The following is a 20,225-nucleotide window of genomic DNA, read 5'->3' as shown; positions in this document are numbered from 1 at the left end:
ACAAAACCAAGAGCACAGTCTCCCTCTGCAGCCACCAAAGCCTTTGGCTTGCACTGTGAATGATCACTGGTCCTTAAAATTACGTGAGCTTTTGATAGCAACACTCTTACACACCCCATTCCCTTTTTTTGGGGCCCGCCTCTTTGCAGGTGCCTCATTCGGTAGCTGAGGGCAATGGTAAATGATTTTTTTTTTTAATGTGACCTCTCCGTGCTCCCTTCCTTTAAACATAGTGGCAATATGTGAGGCTTTCCAAGCCCGTCAGGGCCGTGCATCATCTTTCCTCCATGAAATTACAAGCTGTGGTTAGGGCAAAGGTTGTGAGCTCTCCAAGAATGACACCAGGCCAAGAGTGGTGCTGGGCCAAATGCGTCTATGGCGTTGTAATCAGTTGTATCGCAACCGCCTGGGCCCTCTGACCTAGAACCTTTAATATGTTTTGCCTTCTTTTACACCTGCACAGTGACCATGAAAAGCCAGTGCTGGTCAATATTTACTCGGCTCACATATTAACTACTAGACCAGACAGGCAGTAGCAGAGAGCCAAGCCCAAGATAAGGCACGAAACCCACACGGTCTGTCTTTGTTATTAGTTTCCACTTCAGAGTCAAGAGTAAAACACCAGTCAAAAAGTAAACTGAAAAATTTAATTGTTTTATAAAATAAGATTATGAAATTCTATATAAAAATCCAGCTTCTTAAATATGGTACATTCACTTCCTCACAGAATATTTAAATATTCAGGTCACTTATGCTATATTTTCACTGTATTTGAGTTAATACAATTGGATAAATTAAAACATCCCTACCAAAAGATACCACAACTTATACAAATAAAACTAAGCAATAATACCTTTTTAAATACAAAATGTAAAGAAATTAATAACTCTTAGAGCATGCTACAAAATTTTGCCAGAAAAATATATGGGATCATTTTTGTTTAACTAGAAAATATACAGTGTGTTTTAATTTCTCTTCCTAAAATTCAGTCTCATACAATTTCCATTTAACTTAATAAATATGTACAACAAAAATGTTTACTCCTTGAAGAATATAAATAGCAAATACTGTAGCAGAGCCTGGTCTGGCATTCTTTTTTCACCTAGTGACTATAGTGGGGCTTTTCAACTCTGAATGTGCAAAAATGCAGAATCAGGCTCTTAGTGTTATCAACAGGTTAATAGCTTTTACAAAAGTGATTTTATGAAAAAAAAAACTCCAAAAACACTGCAAAAGACGTAGACCTATTCCAGTCAGGCATTTCTATAAATAGTAAGACATAATGTTGGGAAACAACGTTCCAGTTTAATTACTGCTGGCAGTAATTAGGGAAAAATAGTCAGTGGAGAATGAAAAATACCTTGAATTAGACACATCTTACTTTCACTGATTTAATTTGGTTCCCTATCATTTCTAAAAAGAGTTTCTGGTATAATCTATACATTGTAAATCTGTGAAGAAACTTTATCACCTTCTTCAGACTTTGGATGGTTCGTTTCGGGAAGTGGTATGTTTTCAAGTGCTTCAGTCCATACATTAAACCTTTAATGGTGTCTTGGTCACCATTCTTTATTCTCCACAGATTGAGAAGCTTCAGAACTTGCTCTGTAGGTTGACATAGTTTCATTGTGCGCTCGATATCTTCTTTTCCCACTTTCTTGCCTGGTAAGCTTGCCATCAGAGTGTTGAGGTGTTCAAAGGTAAGGTTCGGGTGGCCAATATGCTTTAAGACACTATTTTCGCAAAGGTCGATATCTGTAGAAACCGAAAAGAGAGGGAAGTGCAATGCATTACAACTTTACCAGGGCCTGCAAAAAAACTTCCAAAATTTGAAGGTGAATATTCCTTCCCAATTTTTTTTTTCACTTTATTTCAAATAATTCTCTCATCAATACTTTCCTTAGGCTCCAATTATGAAAAGCACTTAAGAATTTAATTAACTTTGCAAATACAAACAGCCCCAAATTACAAACAAACTTCATAGCAAATATTTATTGCTATCCACTTGTTTCATCTATCTTGTAAAATGCTCTGCGTATGTGATAGGAATCCTAATATTTGGTTCTAGTGAATGAAGATTTTACTCTTCTTCAGAAATGTCTAGGTGAGCTTTGCTAAAATAGTAATTTTGGCTTTTGAAGTATTCCAGGCACTTCACAGTCTGGCATAAGCGTACATAGAGAAAAGGAGAGGAGGGAAATAATTCCTGCAGCATTTTTCAAATCTATTGAGTGGACAAAATGTCGTTTGGATGTGGTGGTTGTTGATGGTGGCTTACATGAAAAGAGTCGGCCTGACTCTCATAAAAACCTTGGTGTTAACACTGCAGCACTATTTCACCTTTGACACCTGTCTTGGCAGATTCAGCCCAAACAGAGCGGTGAATTGGCATGACAAATAGATATTGGAAGGCAAAAAGAAGGGGAAGCCTGTCTGTATATTCCTCACTCCCATGCGTTGCCATTCCGTGAATAGATGTCCTAGTCCAAGCTGTCAATCTCCACTTTATAGAAAACAAATTGCACTCTCAGTTGCAGGCACCCAGCTCCCGCTAACCTCAACAGCCACCACTCAGATGTAACAGTGGGAAACGTTTTCCCCATTTGATCAAAATTCTTCATACGTTCTGCAGCCTCAAAAGGGGACCTTGGCTGTGACACCACATGCTCCCATGGGGGCTACAAGTCTGGGAAGAATTCAGTCCTCGACTGAGCAGGAGAAGCTGAGTTCTCTTCCTGCTTCCTCTTGACTTCACTGTGGTTACGGCATCAATAAATCTCAGTTAAGCCCTGCAGGTCCTCCTCAGAGCATAACAGGTCACCAGGAGGTGTTCGATCCCAATCAATTTTTAAAATGCCATTTAGAAGGTTGCTTTTAATATATGTGCTATCAAAATAAGGTACCTTGAATAATCTTCTTGACCATATCCTGTTCTTTGTTTTGCTGCTTCCATAATTTCAAAAGCTGGAAGGTCTGCTCTTGAGAACTGTGCCTTTGTTTAATCCTTTCGATATTTTCTGTGCTAACCTTTGTCCCAGGCAAACTGTCTGCTAGTATATTCAGCCAGTTAGGTGTGAGATGACTAGGAACAGCAAACCTGAAAAAAGCCTCCTCACACAGGGTTACATCTGAAATGAGAAAGGGAAAAAGAGTAAGTCAATTGTTCTGATCTCTGTTACCCTGCTTGTCTCTGGAAAAAAGAGCAAGTAGCAAGGATGAAATGAAAAAATGCTTAAAAAAACAAACTAAGAAGTGGTCTTTATAGTACTGTCACTCTCTGTGCTTGAGTTCCATTTGGTCTGACCTACAATAATTAAAACTCTACTGTGGCCATCACCACAGCAGGCAAATGGCTAACAAGCTAGATGCTTATATCATAAATGACAATACACTAATTTTAACTGTAATTTAAGGTATGTTTTCAGAGCACTTTTCCTTAATATGATACATACCTATTCCACATTTTTGAGGTGCCGTATCTGTATTTTCCTGACAGACGTTGTCATGAAATGCATTTCCCTTCAATGCTATTTTGAAACCCAGTGCACTACAGTTTGTGTGCTTTAGACAGGCTGCTTTGGATGATGTTTCATTCGAGAAATAATCTTCTGGACATCTCTTACATACAGTGTCACTCTCAGGCGTGCCTGTGGAAATAGGAAAACAATGCATCCAATTACATATAACCTCAACTGTGGAAGAAAAAATGCAAGAATACAAAAAGAAAATAAAATATTCCTCCCCAAATTGTCATGCTTCTGCTTTTCACATTTCTGATCTATGAAGGAATCACACTTAGAAGAAAAAAAAACCACTTTAATTTTTAAAATAGAAATTTAATTTAGTAAGGTAATATCTCTAAGTCAGTAATTACCTGAGTCTATTCAGACATTAGATGATGTCTGCCCTTCATCCTTCAACTGTACAAATATTCTGTGAAATAATCAAATGGCACAAGAAACAGCTCTAAATTGTACTCTGTAATATCTGCCCAGAACCCTACTCAAATGCATTACTTCAGTTCTAGCTAAAAATTTAACCCGACTAAATATCATCTAAAGACCCTCTGAAAAGTACCTGCCCTGCTCAAATATTAAATTATAAATGAAAATAGAATTTCAGTAACAATTTTGAATTTTTTTCTGGGCTTGAGTAAAATAGAATTTAAAGCAAAGAAAGTAGATTATCCAATAAAGCAAAAATATTTAATATACATACATATGGTTTGCTTGGTATTTTACTTTCATGAAGCATAGTTTTACTTCAGAATCAAATATCTGACACAACAATAGAATGACAATATATGGTTCTATCACACGGACAAAGAGGAAGAAAATTAATGCATGAAATCTGAAACAATGCAAACAGTCTAACCACCAGTGGCAGGAAAATAACAGCACCAATAAATGTTGTATATTCACTCTTAATTCATCTTTATTCAGCCAACATTTAAGCCAGTGCCTAAAGTCTAGTACCTAATATTGCATAACTGAGCATGAATTTAAGCACATGCTTAAGATTATTCAGAAATAATTGGAAATTATATTTGAATAAGAAAATGCCTCCATCTAGTGTATTTTGGAAGTATTTACATGTGGGTGCTTACTTTAATACTAGCTTTTAAGTAAATTTTATTTATTTTGGGCATTTCCTTAGACAAAAAGAGTACAAATCTCCAGTTTTCAACCAGCTGTGAAATAAGAATAATACTTGCCTACACCCCACCTAGCACTTCTTTCATCAGACAGCAAGTGAAAACAAAGAATTTTTTAGTTGTGCATCTGAAAACCAGAGACCCCATATATTGCCAACCCCCCAAACCCTCTGCTTTCTGCAGCCAGCGCCCAACCCGCAGCAGCAGCGTCAGCCCTTGTGTTTTCTAGCACAATGTGTGCTGCCTGCGGCTCTGGGCTGTACAAAACTCCAGCCAACACCTGCACCTGAGCAGGCAGCAATTAGCTTTGCTGAGAAGTCTGCATTCTTAGCAACTTTCCCTGCTACAGACACACTGCTGTTGTGTTCTACCAGGGAGGAAGGGGAAGAAAGGAGAGTCCCTGCAAACGGCGTGTCCCTCTGCCCAGAGCTTCCCACATAACCTTTGTGGTGCAAGAGGGAAATAAACTGGGTAATCCATCCGCGTTCTCAGGGTTGAGCATAAAGTCACGTCCCAGCTTTGCCAGGTTCTTCTTCGCTGCTTATCTGGCTGCTCTTGTTCAGGGCACAAATGGCTGCAGCCCAGCCGCCCTCCTGCCGCTCCCTCCAGTTTGGCTGGAATCCCCCATCCTCCCCAAGGAAACGGCAGCTGCCGCCGGGCAGATAGTGCAGCCTCGCAGCAGCACTGCTTCTCCAGCACATTGCTGCTGAAAACCCTGCCACGTACAGCCCCAGCCACAGGGGAAAGGAACAAAACCTTAATCTACACTCGCAAAAGGGGACTACCAAAGTAAAGTGATCAGCCCAACGTAATCGTGAGTGACCGGCAGTGGGGAAACAGATTTCTAATGCTTTAAGCTTTGGATGAGACACTGGACCACACCATCTCCCTGTGCAGCAGTGGAAGCATATTTTTCTACACTTAGGTTTCATTTCACCTGATTTTACACCATTGTAAAGTTCAAGGCTATCATATGGCAGAAAGTGGGACACAGTGTGGTCCATGCTTATTAAATTCCTATTCGATGCCTCACCTCAAAAACTGGCTATTGACACAGGGGAACGCAATTATTTTTACAATGTTTTCATTCCTTGTTTGAGGTCTGCTTGGGTTTCGCTGGTTCATTCTGATGGTCTTTTGGAAACCAACTTTCCAATAAATTACACAATTCGACCATTTATCTTCTCCCAAAGTTTGTTTCATTTTGAACTAAGGGATTTAAATTTGTCTGCCACAGTTTCACTGTGCTCACAGGGACACAGCAGGCTGGTTGCTCAGAGAATTTATATGTCTGTCTTTGCTTTCCAAAAGGGCTTTCTGAGAACTTTGTTTCTGTCCCCTTTTGACTTGCTGCTGAGGTACAGTGGAACCTCATTAACCCAAGTCCCTGAGTATAACGACTTAGGTTTATAATATGGAAATGCGGTAGCTGCCAGTGGAAATGCTTAGCAGTGGCAAGAGCATCAGGGTCGTGCTTAGTTAACCAATTACTAGGGAAATAGTGAGCAGCTACAGCAGCGGCATTACTCCTTACATCAAAGTTGTTCTCCAATGAGATGTTCATAACGTGAGAAAGGACTCCCGACCTGTCATTCAGTATAGCTCTAAAACGTATGGGCCAGTCCACGTGTTTCTCACTGCGTATATGTAATTCCTAGGGAAGCAATTCTGTAGTCTGGAGATTGGTTGCCTACAGGCTCATGTCTAATATGCTTTGATTTTCTGTATTCCCTTCCTCAGGGCTCTTCTCCAGGCAGTTATCAATCTCCGGTACAATGACAGTTTACAATTCTTTCAGGCTGTATTAAATACTGGAGCTAAACTGGGCCATGACATTTGCCAAATGATAAATGGTGTATTTTGTTTTGAGAGAAGAACTTATTATTGGTTTAACAATTTATGTTGTCTTAAATGAAGAATACTCTGCACTGAAAAGTGCCGCTTCGCTCTGTATCCCCACCAGACACAGCACAATGCTGGCCTGCTTGACAAAGAAACGGTTGTTTGTTTGATAACAGTTTCCCTAAGAGTTCCACTTAGGATGCTGATAATGAATTATTACCAGATATTGCTGTGATGGTAGAGCTATATTAATATTGTTATAATTACACACTTGGTGTCAAACACATAGCGCTCCTGGTGTTTGTCAAGATATAGAGTTGCTTGAAACAGCAGATTTCAAAACGAAAAACATTATTATTTATCACACACACAAATACTACATTCCAAATAATGTTCCTTTAAAAGAGGCAATCCATCATGTTTCTCATTAGAGTGCAATTTGCTACATTTGCTACTGCCATTAAGTTATATATTACAGTAGGAGCAGGGTATTCCACTGGGAAATGTTCCTTTGGCTACAGTCCAAATGATGCAGACTAGGAACAGGTTCAATTGGCTTTACAATTTACTGTCCTGTAATTTCATCTGGATGAGCCTCTTTCCTAATCTTGTAACTGCCACGAGTTGTCGACGTGCAGGAGAGCTCTAATTAAGTCTGTGCATATTGACAAGCGGTACATACCTGCCTGTGCAACACCAAATCCAGGAGGACACTCCGTGTGCTTTAAACAAAACTCAAGCTCCAAGTATCTGCCTTCGACACACTCGCAGACGCGGTTCTGCGTGCTGCTGCACTCCTGCTTGACGTACTGCAGCTCTTTGCAAACGGCGCTGCAGTACTGGCATTCATCGTTGCTGTTCCATTCTTCGGCGTAGTACTGATCCGGGCACGGGGCACACTGCGTCGGGCTGGTGGCTGTGCAGTGCTGCTTTACATAGCTCCCAGGGGGGCACTGGTCACACAGCAGCTGACGAGATGTCCCTGGGTCGTAATGGGGATACTTGGGGGGAGAGTTGTCCTGGACAGTCCACTTAACAGAGATGTCCAAGAGCTAGGAACAGGAAAATAGAACATGACTTGCTTTAGTTCTGGGGAGCACCGTGGTCACAAAAAACCCTATATTTTAATGACTTTATGAGTCTAATAATGTCGCTACCATAAAAACGAGTGTTTATGTTAGAAATCTATAAAATATTAGCCAGCTTCCAGACTCTCCCATGTCTATCTTAGAATGGGAAAAATTTAGGATCTTATGCAGCAAATCTTCCCAACCTAAGCACTTGCTTATTCCTCCAGAGATGTAGATCCTATTCTTCTCCCATTTACACCCTTTCAGTATCACCGGGCAATGACCTTTTACTGCCTGGCACCAGAGAACCTGGCCTATTAGTTTCATTGGCAACATGCTCGATGTAAAGCAAGGTGGGGGACTATGCACTGCTGTGTTCTTTAGCATCAAGTACTTCAGATGCAAAAGAAATGGTATCTGAGCACACAAATCCAACCAGCATACGGCACCATTACCGCAGATACCTTTAAAGGTGATTCCTTACAGTCTTTCTTCTTACCAGCAATGAATGGCTTGAACAATATAGATTACTTTTTAATGCCTTCCATTTAATCTTGCACTGAAATGCAGCAGCCCTGGGGTAAAACGTGGCAGCTATGTCAAGTATGAAGATGCAGCTTCAGACAGAGATAAAGAACGCTGCAGTTTATGAAGGGGACATTAAGGATTTAATCACATGAGCTGGAAGAGGCCAGGCTAGTGCTTTCACTTCATGTCTAAAACCACAGGCTTACGGCTGTCCTGGGGACCTGGTTCAATACCAGCACACGTCGTGACTGCTACTCTCCTGCTTCCTGCGACAGTCTGCTTTGCTGGTACGATTTGGGATCTAGTGATCTGAGATGACCCTGCCCTCTGCAGAGACAACCTCCACATCACATCATTCTGGTCTTGTAACTGAAAATTTGGTTCTGTGATTGCACCAGCCTATCAAAAAAATAACTCTCAGGTTTACTTCCTACGCACCGCCCCAAGCCCCATGGGCTCTGCTGGCAGCTCACTCTCCCCACTGAAAAGCCAGCCCTACCCCAGCACTGCGTGACCAATGTACCACTTCTCTTCCAAAACTTGTACATTTTACAAAGATGTAATAAATGAAGATTTGAATCTTCAGTCTCCAAATGAAGATTTTTTTCTATGCATCCATCCAAATTATAGATCCAACTGACTTGTCTTTGTTGCTATTTTAATCCTAGTCAGCTAATACAGAGTTGCCAATTCAATTTCAAGAAGGTATTTTCCTATTTTCCAGTGCAGGTGTCCCCAAAGAGTAAGTGGAATTAACTCTTTTTGTTCATTCAAGCTCTGTGTTTCCTAAAGGGGCTTCATCTAAGGGCCTCACTTCTGCCACAGTACGGCACTTCTTAAGTGACAGTCTTAGTAAGGTTGGAAAGGAAAATTCATCTGCATTAACACAAGTTACAGCATTTGCACCAAGTAACATTAGGTGATTAAGAAAATATTTTTCAGTGCGTTGTCCTGTTGCCTGTTTATGAACCTACTTTTTTACAGCTACACTTAGGTTGAAGAATGAAATGCAGATAGTGTGGATAGACCCCACAGCCTCTTCTAGTTACCCTTAACTAAACCATGTAATTTGTCCAATCTGTGATTTCTATAGGTGGAGGTCCCACTTTTTCTTGTGGTCTCAGTGCACAATCTCTTCCACTGTGAGAAATTCTGTATTACTTATTGAAGTCTGATATACCACTCCATTTTTCTTAAATGACTGGATCTGTTTTATGTGATCTATTTAACAAGAGGGTGCAGCACATTTTTTAATAGTGAATGGCTTTCCATTGATGAAAAATGCACCCACCCTTGGTAAATCTACAGCTATTACTCTAGTAATAAGGAAGTCCTGGTAATCCCATTAATTGTTGATGTGAACAGCCAGGTTTTCTTCTATAGTTTTTATTTAGTAATAGATAATACAGCATCCCAGAGTCCAAGACTCACACAGACACACACATTCCCTTTGCAGGACGCAACAGATTGCAACATGCAGCACAGATACTACAAAGACAAGCATCAACCCATATTTCATGCAGATGTCTGTGGAAATGCAGATGAAAATTTTGAACACTAATGAACACCTTAATGGAACGTATGTGATAACGTTTAGGGACAGCAACCAGCCATGAGGGCAGCTCGTCCTCATGCAGAAACGCCAGTTTTCCTCGCAACAATCCTCAAGCCGTCACTGTAGCAGAATCTGCTCCTCTGGGCCGTGCCTCTGCCCTTGGTGACACGTTTTTCAGGTGCTGAACAGTTACGTGGACCATTTCATGACTACTCCTCTGCCCTCTGCAACATGCAGGAGCAAGAACAACAAGATCTGCTCTATTTTCCTTACTCAACCATTTACACTGTAAAACATATATGAAGCACATGAGAAGTTTTGCTGCAGGGGATGATTCAGGATTAAAAATAATTCAAATTCAATAATCAGGGTACGAGAGCATGGGATTTTGTAGGAGAAAAATGGAGGCCCTTGCTTCCTGAAGAACCTACAGCTATATGAAGCAAGCTAATAAAAATTTAAAACAATCCAACACAATTTGACAGAAATTTATTTTAAAAATGGAGCAAAAAAATACATGAACAATACGTGTGTGAGGCCATGTGAAGTTTTGCCTTTGGAAGTACCAATAGCTATGAACCATTAATGGCAACCAGAATACTATCAATCGAAATGAGCGTAACCCATAACCATAACAGTAGGATTAATAAATCAGTATCACTAAAAGGATGCATTTGATATTTTCTTTGTGTTTTTAAAAGAAAAGCACATCACCCCTGTCTTCCTTTCTTTCCCAGAAACACACATTAAATAGCTGAGGAATCCTTCCATCAGTGGATGAGCCATATGCATGCAGGATCCAACGCTTCTATTTACTAAACAATTACAACAAAAGATTCTGCAGTCAAATTAAAGCTATAAATGCAATCAGTATCTCAGTATTTAACCAGAACATTTTATACATAATTTTAAACATAGAGCAGGATTACCATTACTATTACTGTTTGACTATTATGATCCTAGCAGTACAGTGAGCTGTGCAACTCATTCCTATTGGACATTGTAAACGGTTGAGTTCAAAATGTTACTTGACAAAGTAAAGGAGGAAAACAATAAAGGGCCATTAAACATAAACATCACCTTTTGATCAGGAAATCCCAAACCACAAATTGCTTGAGTCTGGAGGAGTGTTTTGGAAAAATATCACTATTTCTCTGCCTTTTTTCTTTCACTTCCTCTATGCATCAGCTATCAATGCCTCCCATAGACAGCATATGAGGCTTTTTAGGGCATTTTTTCTAGGTTATTTTTTCTTAGACCCAGTACAGCCATTAGTATGTTGTTAAGTACATTTCTAGACTCCAATCCCCAACACCACACTTCTTCATAAGACTACTGTAAGTCCCTTAATAATACTTAAGAGAACAGACTGCAAGATTGTCTTCTATGCAGATTGAAAACACCTAGCACACGTGAGTATTCTGAATATTAATATGAAACCTGAAAATCAGCAATCTGTTTTTCAGAAGTTTTGTAAAAATGCAGGAAGAATGATGGAAGGTAATGAAGTATAACTTTTACTAGTTTTACTGCAGCAACTTGGCACAAACAGAACAAAAAGACTCTTCTTCCACCTCACAGAATAAGCTAGATGGGAACGTCACTGAATTGTTCTTTCTCCTGGCCTGAGACACACTGAATTTGTGCTTACATTAGCAAGTTAGATCACCTGTTACAGCAGATTTGGAGAGGAAAACAGATGGTGCCGAGCACCTGACATCCCCATTATGCATGATTCAGAGGGGGTATTTTGGACTAACTTCAGTCTGCTCTCATGGAGTGAGTATGCATTTGTGGTTACAGTGCATCTGGTGCGTCTCTGGAGTCCATCTCTGGATTTACTTTCATCAATCCAGTTTACTTTTGTAAATCCACTTTGCGCACTCCAAGTCTGCTCTGATGTGCAAAATAAAATACAGTAAATAAGGAGAGGCCCTTCAAAAACATGTTCTCAAATCAAATTAAAATTGTAATTAAAGCCATTTTATGTCATTCCTGACATTCCTCTTCCTAAACTATGCTGAGAACAACTTGGTAGCAGATTCTCAGCCACATAAAACCTCTGATTGACGTGAATGCCCACACCTAAAGGCAGGCTATGGACTAAAGACCCGAATCTCTGCTGTAAGAAATATCACTGTTTGAGCACATGAAAATGCCATGATCAGAACTTAATAGCTCTGGACTTCCGAAAAGCTTCACAGAAAGCAGGGTTTCTCCTATAATCATGCTGGCACTGGCCTGTTTTGCTCTTGCTGGAGAAGGCGGCAGGTTCCAGTTTGAAAGGGGGAAGAAAGTAGAAGCCTGGCTTCAGTTTACTGGATTCAGAAGTAGGGGCAACGAGCATGTTCACCTTTTAACCCTTAAGAAACAAAAGATGGAGTCTATCAGTGTCTCTCAGTGCTACACTTGGCCATAGTCACGGATTTGTCATTCAGAAGACTGTGTAAAATTCTGTTCGTCCTCACTTAGGAAAGGTTCATTCAGCCTGGAAGAGGTACAGAGAAAGTTTAGAAGGAAATGGAGAGCTTCATCTTGAAGAGGATCTTGACTTGTTCAATAGCTTGGCAAGGCAAAACAGTACCTATAGATTCAGTGCAGATAGACAGTGAACATAGGGAGAGAGAAGAACTTTCTCCATTAAAGGATGATGCTGGCAAATGAAAAGGGGATTCTCTCATCAGAGGAAGTTTGGGAACAGCCTTTACTGAGAAGCAGGTGCAAGAAACCCAAGTAGTTTAAATATAGGTCTCAATGCATTTCTGAAAGTAAATACAACAGTTGGTTTCCTGTAAAAGCTGGGGAACAGACTGGAAAGAGTTAGGAAGTTTCTTTCAATTTTAAACCCTGAGCAAATCCTTTATATCCTAACACCAATGGAAGCCAATCACACTCAATATCTTGGTCATCTCAACAAACCAACTGCTAGTCTGATTCAGAGCACACTCAGTTGCAAATGGTTTTGCTAAGGGTAGTGAAATGCAAGGCTCAATTTAAAAAAACAATCCCAATGGATGGTTTTTTTTTTTTCTCTATGTGTACGAAATGCTATCAGTAACAAAATAATTACGGAAAACCAAAACCAAACCAAAATCGAGTATCATTAACTACATCCATCAACCTATTGTGTGAAATTCAGTTCTGAATTGAACTGTGTGAAATTCAGTGAAATTCAGTGTCATGGGCTCGGTTCTGAAAGGACTGAAAAAACTCAGTCCTCATCCATCTCCCTGGGCCAAACCCCGGGTGGCTGTCTCCTTATGAGGAATTGGGGTGAACTGCAAATACTGAAATACAAGTGTAGTGTAAGCCAGTGTCATGCAAGTAAACACCGAGAACATATTCAAAACGAGTTACCCAAGGTTAAAAAGCAAATCTTTGACTGTGTCACTCAACACATTTGGCCTGAAGCTATCTTTTTCCATACCACCTTTATGTCAGCATACACAATGCTAACATAAAAGGCCTATGCACTCCATTTATTTGAGCCCTTAGAAGATGATTTTGAAAGAGAAATAATGTGATTGTAAAATTTCATTTCAGATCTTGGGCATGAAAAAAGTACACGCCCTTTTCTTTCATCTTTAAATGTAAGGCAAAGAGCTGCTTGCTTTTTCTTGTTGAATTAAAATGAACTGGAAGACAAAGCACATAAAGCAAAAATCCTTCAAGCATCATCCCCTTAAATCACTGCTTTGTGAGAGAAAAGAAAGTGGCTTTTCAGCATATGAAAATATTATTATATAGCTTGGCTTTGTGGTTTTGGGTTGTAGACCAAAGGAGAATGTTTAAATTGCTGAGAAAGATAAATCTGTTTCTGTTTTGCATTCCACAACTATTCCGAAGCATATTTTCCTGTGTGATAAATAATCATTCAAGGCATCTGTCAGATTGCTCCTAGTGTTTGCATTGGGTTCAAAGTAAAACCTCACAACTTTCCTACTTTGCTTTCTACACAAAGTATTTGGACAAAGCTAAGACAGGAGGCCTTCGCTTACCCTCAGCCCTTAGGCAGAATGCCTCACTGAAATCATGCACAGACCCCAGAGAAATCCCAGTGGCAAAATATAGCACCATATGATATTAACAAGGTCCCCCTAATCAATAGCTTGTCAAATCAACACAGTATCTCTAGATCCAGTATGTGTCATGTTGGATTAGATCCACATCCATCTATTGAAAAAGATTTGTCACCTAGGGAGAAATGACTCCCATCATCTGGAAGTTACTCAACTCTCATCCTCCTCACCTCGCTGTTCTGGGGAGGGCTTCATGCAATCACCAAATTTAACCTCTTTGGTCCAACAGCTGTGCAGCACTGCTTACCTGTGAGTCGCTGCAGGCTCACTTAGACGGCAGCCCAGCCGTAGCACCCTTTGGCAGACCACAGCTGAGCGTCAAGAACCCAACGAAAGCTAAAATGGAGTCTTTTTCACTGGTTTGAGTTTAGCTTATAAAGCTGCTCCACCATTGTGCCAACTACTTCGACGCAATCCACCCACTTTGGACGTAACAGGACCTACTTTTGTATGGAAGATGCTTCATAAAGCGGAGTCTGCTCTTTTACATAAGGAATATAACTAGTGACTCTCCTGAGCCACCTGTATCTCAAACTGAGGCTATCAACCACTGTCTTCATTTCTCTGCCAGTAAAGCGATATGTCAACAATTCAAATATCATAGAGACTTTGTAAGGCACCATTAGTTGTCGTTCACAAAGCAGTTTAGGGGTGTAAACTCTAGTTTACTTTTTGGTGGTAGGAAAATTACATTCAGTCAGTTTTGTGTCTTATCAAATAAGTGCTAAACTGGAAGTCTTCGTTTATATGAGTTACATTTGCCTGGGAGCTTGTGGAGGGAGAGAGCAGAAAAGCCTAACTACCTACTCACCAAAAGATGTGTCTTAACCCATGACTCAAATTTTGGAACATTATTCACCTGAGTGACACCAAGATTTAGAGATAACCCAAACCTGGGATATTACCACCAATGACTACAGTCTGCCTTTGCACTGAACAGCATTACCAATAACTGCCCATCTAGCTAGAGAAACAGTATGTCCAGTACTATCTGCAAACAGGTGTTTTTCTTCAGGAAGACCATCATAGTAGTAAATCTATTAGCATAGAAGTTAAACACAGAAGTTAAGAAATTCAAGTTTCTGTGAGATTTGAACAGGGGATGTTATTTAAATTGTGACAATGTCTTTTAAAAATTCTTCTGGTAACCTTGGTGTTTTATTTTTAACCAACACACATGCAGACAGACAGAAGGAAAGTCAGACAGAAAGATAACTCCTACCCTCGCGGGCTGCAAAGCCACTGCTGCCTACACACAGCAAACCCAACAGGCCGGCCAGAAAAAGCATGTCACATGCGCCCAGAGATCCAAAATAGAGAAAGGTCAAGTTGAAGGGTCAAGATAGTTACGTGACAAGTAATGAGATCCAGCTCTGGGGAATTTCTTTCAATTCAGTCCGATTTCAAAACGCTTGTCTGTTTGTAAGCATTTTTAGTGTTCCATTCCAGCAAACAACACAGACATGCATGCACCACCACAGCAGGTCCCCTTTCTGAAACCTTAGCAGAGAGGCCAAGGCTGAAAGTACATTATGTCCAAAGACATAATAGGTATTTTTAGGTATGGTGTCTCCAAACCAGGCTTAAGGTATGTGAGCCAAATACATACAACTCTGAACTGCTATAGTGCCTCTTACCAGTGTTCTTATAAAACAGGTACTAAAACTACTTTCCTGAGCTCTAGCACATCTGACAGTAAGTACTTAAACTTCACTGGCAGTACTTAAACGTCACAATAATTTTAAATAAATTGCTTTTAAATAATTAAAAGAAAGAGTTGAATGATGAAGTTCTCTGGTATGTACCTCCTGCCACTGATGTATTTCAGCTCCGAGACTCATCTGCCAGAGGATTATGCTAAACTTCAACAAACTCTATTACTTTATGGGAGAACATGGACAGGCACATAACATTTAATCAAAATCAGAATACTGATGTGATTATTTCATGACAGCCACAGATAAGAAGCCACACTGATAACAGGCTATTGCTGAAATTCCCAAATTAACTTCCTGTGCTTTTATACAGACCAAGAAGGCACAACATCATACATCAGATGAAAAAGTTGTCCTGCGTTTCAATTTGCCGACCACAAGCCTGACAATTTTTGCTTCCCTTGCACCATTAATTACTTTGGTTTGTTTCTCAAAAAGCTCTTTCAGAAAGTTGTACAGAGAGTAATAAACATGCATTACTCATCGGATCCTGGAAATCTCGTTGCATTTATAAAAAGCTTTCCAAATAAAAGGATTTCAGTTCTAACTCTCTGCCACAACATTAATGCCACTGTATTCACCAAAACATCCCAGGAACAAGTTACGGCGCAGGCATGCATAACAGCCTGCTCTGAATATTACTTTTTAATGTTTTTCTTTAAATATTTTCTTATCCAAAAGATGAATAGCCTCCCAATAGATGTTACACAGTATCTGTCTGTACGCAGGTTTTAATTAATCTGACATCATATACAATTCCATATGGCTAAAGGGATTAAATGACATTTTGAAAGATTTACTGCACTGCTAACATCTCTAAATTTGCGTCTGGAAGCATCCTGCTAAATCACCAAGTAAACAAAAACTTATTAAGGCAGGGGCTTATACTGGATTTAATAACATAACTTTTTTCTGTAAAATAGCTACTGACACAGCTACTAATTCATTACTTTCTTCCACATGAAGCTGAATTTTCTAAGCCAAAACAAGCACCACACGCTCATGCTTTTTTCTGGAGTTCACAGTGGTTTTCCTGGGTAAGGAAGGCAGCTCAGTATCTGAGATACTGACAGTGCCACTGTAGCAACGATGACAGAGACAGACGGGGATGGAGCTTTTATAAATCAAAACCAAACACCCCAGCCTACCGTTTCTAAATTCATTCCTAGATACAGTGTTTTGTGTCAGCCCAGTACGATGAAGCCTTACAAAAGGAGAGACGAATATAGGAAAAAAAGGCAAAAGAAAAGCAAACCATGCCACTACCTTAAGAATGGGATTAAAATCCCTGCTGCCTCCCTGGAGCTGGACATGTCCGTCGCACTCCAAACCTCACCAGGAAAGCTCGGCGTGATGAAATGAAAAGGGTTTACCAAGAACACGGAGAGGAGGCAAAAAAAACCCAAACCCAAAAAATACTGCAAACAAGAAAAACAAAAGAAAACAAAAAACCCAGAAGGAAAGCTGTACGTCTTTACAGCCTGATCTCTGAAGCTGTAATGCATCTTAAAGCCTATCTACCTCTCTGAAGGGACTTACCACAAGCGTGCAGCACAGGAACTTGTTCATTGTGGTCGGTGGAAGAAACCTCAGCGAGCTGGGAAATCAGGCAGAGAGTCAGCTCCTGCTCCAGCCTCCTAGCAGCCTGCTTACATCCCCCAACATTAAAGACACGATATATATATAGTCCCGGTGTAACAGGAAGCTTTGGCTCAGCTTTGATCACTCATTCCCTACCATGACCAAACTTTTCTCTCTCACTCTCTCTCTCCCCCTCTTTTTTTTTTTTTTTTTTAAGGAACCTGTAAAACTTGATGACTTAATGGAACCCTTTGAGTGCTCTAACCACAGACTGGAAAATGCAAGAGGGAGTGTCAGGGGCTGGCCAGGGGAGGGTTTAATTGGGCTCTGTCTGGCTGTCTGGCTGCCTCCCCCTCCTCTCCCCTGAGCAGCTGGCTTGGAGGGGAGACGGTGCCCTGGGCTCACAGCGGCTCCCTCGGCGCTCCAGGCTCACAGGAGACATGGTTAAAAATCACTGCTGGAGGCCGAGCCCAGGGCGCCGCAGCAGCGCGGCCACCCGCTCCCAGGCCCTCCGGCACACGCCGGGCTGCCGTTTCCTGGGGAGGAAGAGGGTTCCTTTCGGCTCGGCTCCCCAGGGGTTTCCAGGGAGGGTATTGGCGGGTGAGCAAAGGCCAGGGAGGGGAAGGCTGAAGGGAAGGAGGATCCCTGCCGGTTTCCCTTCCCTGCTGAGGCCGGAACGCGAGGCCCAGCCCGGCTGCCCCTGCCGCCTGCCAAGGCAGGCCTGCGCGACCTGACGGGTGTCCGGCTGCCTGGGTCGCCCGCCAGCCAGCACCAGCCCTGAGGGGCTTTGCAAGGAGGAGAGACCTGCAGGAACCATACGGGCCTTTTGCATGTGCGGTTGTGATTTTTCAGTGGCAGAAAAAGGGAAGGGTCAGTGTTTTCAGCAAACCCTTGCCCACAGGGGAGGCCCCACGCGGGCCTGTTCTTCATTCCTCCACTTGCCATGCAGTCCTTTTAGTTAGAAAAAGGCATTTTTCTAAAGCCATAGGATTAAACTCTGCTGGTCTTGCCTCTCTGGATTTCTCAGAGGGATCCCTGGAAGCCCTGGGGAACCTGCGTGTACCAGGCGCAGAACTGAGCACTGCTTCCCAAGCTAAGGTGCGACGAAAGGATTTCTTCTCCCAACCTGCAGATATTCAGAAAGTGATTATGGGAGGCTGTGGGATCCTGGGGTAGAAGCCAAACCCAGATGTGCCTCCAGTTTTCACAGATGGTTTTCTCTCCCTTTTCACAGGCCAGACCAAAACCTCAGCTCTGGATATTCCAGCTCTCGAGCATTTGAAATCTGGGGCCCATGCTGGCTCTGGGTTGTGCAGTTTTATCCCTTTGAGTCACAAGGCCATGCAGGATTGGCAAAAGACTGAGGTGGAAAAAGCCTGCATATTGTTTCACAAAAATTCAGTTACGCTAAGTCAGGAAACCATCGTTTTCTAGAGGGACAGCCTCGCACATTCCTCCTTACACATCTGTAACTCTTTGAACACCCATCAAGCGTAACCTAAGACTGAAACAGATGCAAATTACACTCATCAGGATGATAAAAACTCAAGACATTTGAATTAGTGATGAGTTCTTTGCAAGAGATGATGTGAAAACTGGCATGGAAACTCTACCACCTGAGGAAGCATTGCTGGCATCTGTCGGGCAGTAGTCACCACTCAGCTACTATTGCACCTCGAATGGATACTGTAACTGGTCCTGTAATCTTTTCAGAGCTTTTAGTGCTTTAGTATCTATTGTCAGAGATATTTATGAACATACTGCCCAGATAGAGGGACAGTACTGCCAATAAACAGGATCTACCTCTACATTTCTACATTTTTGTTTTGGGGTATGGGGAAGGACTATTTTTGAAATGACCATTTTCGACCACATAAGGGTAGCTGTGCGTGATACAGTATTCTCCATATAGGGACCAGCTTTAAGTGTCAACTAGAATGTTATAGCAAGCCCACCAGCAGAAGTTATTTAAGCCAAACTAGCTTTATTCCCCAGCAGCCAAGAGCTGGACATGGCAACGTGTCTTTTCTCCTTACTGGGAACAGCAAGCTCTAGTGTCAACTCAGCGGTCGCTGGGAGGTGGGTGAGGCTGTTTACTTCCTGCTCAGATACAGCAGAAAGAAAAGCACCAAACCTATAGCAAGCTCCCTGTGGTTAACTGACCAGTGTAACACAATTTCGGTTGGTTTTGGATTGGGCTGCGTCTTCTCATTGCTGTTGCCAGCCATAAATACACAACATCCAGCTCTCTAGAGAAATAAAAATATAGCTCATAAGCCTGTGTTTAAACAGGTTAATGTGTATTGAGAATACTGTTCGTATCAGAATTTTCTGGAGATCGAAATATTTTATTCCATGAAACAGACTAGAAAACAAATTAGAAGACCATTAAAATCCTTTACCCGAAAAATGTCCATGGTTAAGAAGTGGCACTGTCTTCAACACATCTGCTTTGTGCATACTTGTATTCAGAGTTAGATTTTCTGATCTGCTTGAAAAGACGTTTTACTCCCATAAGCAGTGAAAAAACTGACACAGGTTAGTGAGAAGAAAACAGATCCTTCTTGAGCTCATTCAGCTAAATGGAAGGGGGCCAAGGTGGATCTGTTTCAGTGAGGAGAGCAGGTTTGGATAGATGCTAAGGAGCCCATCATCTTAATGATACATAAACATGGAAGTTTCAACTATCTAATCTCATTGGAGTCTGTGGAGCTGGCTGTGGCTGTTAGGAGGGAACTGTATAGTTGTACTTAGCATGTTTGATCTGGAAATCACAAATAGACAATAAATACAGGAACCCACACTGCCATTTTTAGTGTCACTTTTCAAAGAAGAACTGTGCTTTAACAAGGTTTAAACTGTAGTTTGAATGTTTTCACAAGTGCTTTACAGCATTGCCACTTTGCCTTTGGGAATTAGTTAAGATGTGCTTTGCAGAACATGGAATCATAGGACAAGGCAGTAAACCCTGTAATAAACACTTGTCCATGCTACAACCAAGCTGTTCTCAGCAGTGTTTAAAAGAACCACGTTTGTGACTACATGCCATAACAGCGAAGGGACACAGCCCAAAACTGGTTTGTAAAAGTTAAGTCCCTTTAATTATTCATTATCCATAACATAGGTTACAACATGTAATGGGGAAAGAAACTAAAAAAAAAAAATTGGGATTTCTTCTTTTACTAACAAACCTGATATAGG

At 41.2% G+C, this 20,225-nt stretch overlaps 1 protein-coding gene across 1 annotated transcript; it reads right to left on the bottom strand.

The window, feature by feature from the left end:
* Window positions 1–628: 628 nt before the first annotated feature.
* On the bottom strand, window positions 629–17,610 carry TNFRSF11B (TNF receptor superfamily member 11b). The gene is made up of 5 exons (XM_009515060.2): window positions 16,983–17,610; window positions 7,179–7,548; window positions 3,453–3,647; window positions 2,904–3,128; window positions 629–1,755 (listed from the first exon to the last, which is right to left on the bottom strand). Exons 1-5 carry the CDS (start codon window positions 17,010–17,012, stop codon window positions 1,367–1,369), a joined length of 1,209 nt encoding a protein of 402 aa, XP_009513355.1. The 5' UTR covers window positions 17,013–17,610; the 3' UTR covers window positions 629–1,366.
* Between the last annotated feature and the right edge of the window lie 2,615 nt (window positions 17,611–20,225).

This window comes from Phalacrocorax carbo, chromosome 2, assembly GCF_963921805.1.
Source record: "Phalacrocorax carbo chromosome 2, bPhaCar2.1, whole genome shotgun sequence".
In the NCBI taxonomy this organism is placed as follows: domain Eukaryota; kingdom Metazoa; phylum Chordata; class Aves; order Suliformes; family Phalacrocoracidae; genus Phalacrocorax; species Phalacrocorax carbo.
The sequence above is the reverse complement of the archived record's forward strand: the minus strand, read 5'-3'. Positions and strand labels throughout refer to the sequence as shown.

Excerpts from the sequence above, each read along its gene's own strand:
- TNFRSF11B (XM_009515060.2), bottom strand. The coding sequence starts at position 17,012 with ATGAACAAGTTCCTGTGCTGCACGCTTGTG. Across the intron at positions 3,648-7,178 it reads ATTTGGTGTTGCACAGGCAG|GCACGCCTGAGAGTGACACT; the intron begins GTATGTACCGCT and ends CTATTTCCACAG. Across the intron at positions 1,756-2,903 it reads GGTCAAGAAGATTATTCAAG|ATATCGACCTTTGCGAAAAT; the intron begins GTACCTTATTTT and ends CGGTTTCTACAG.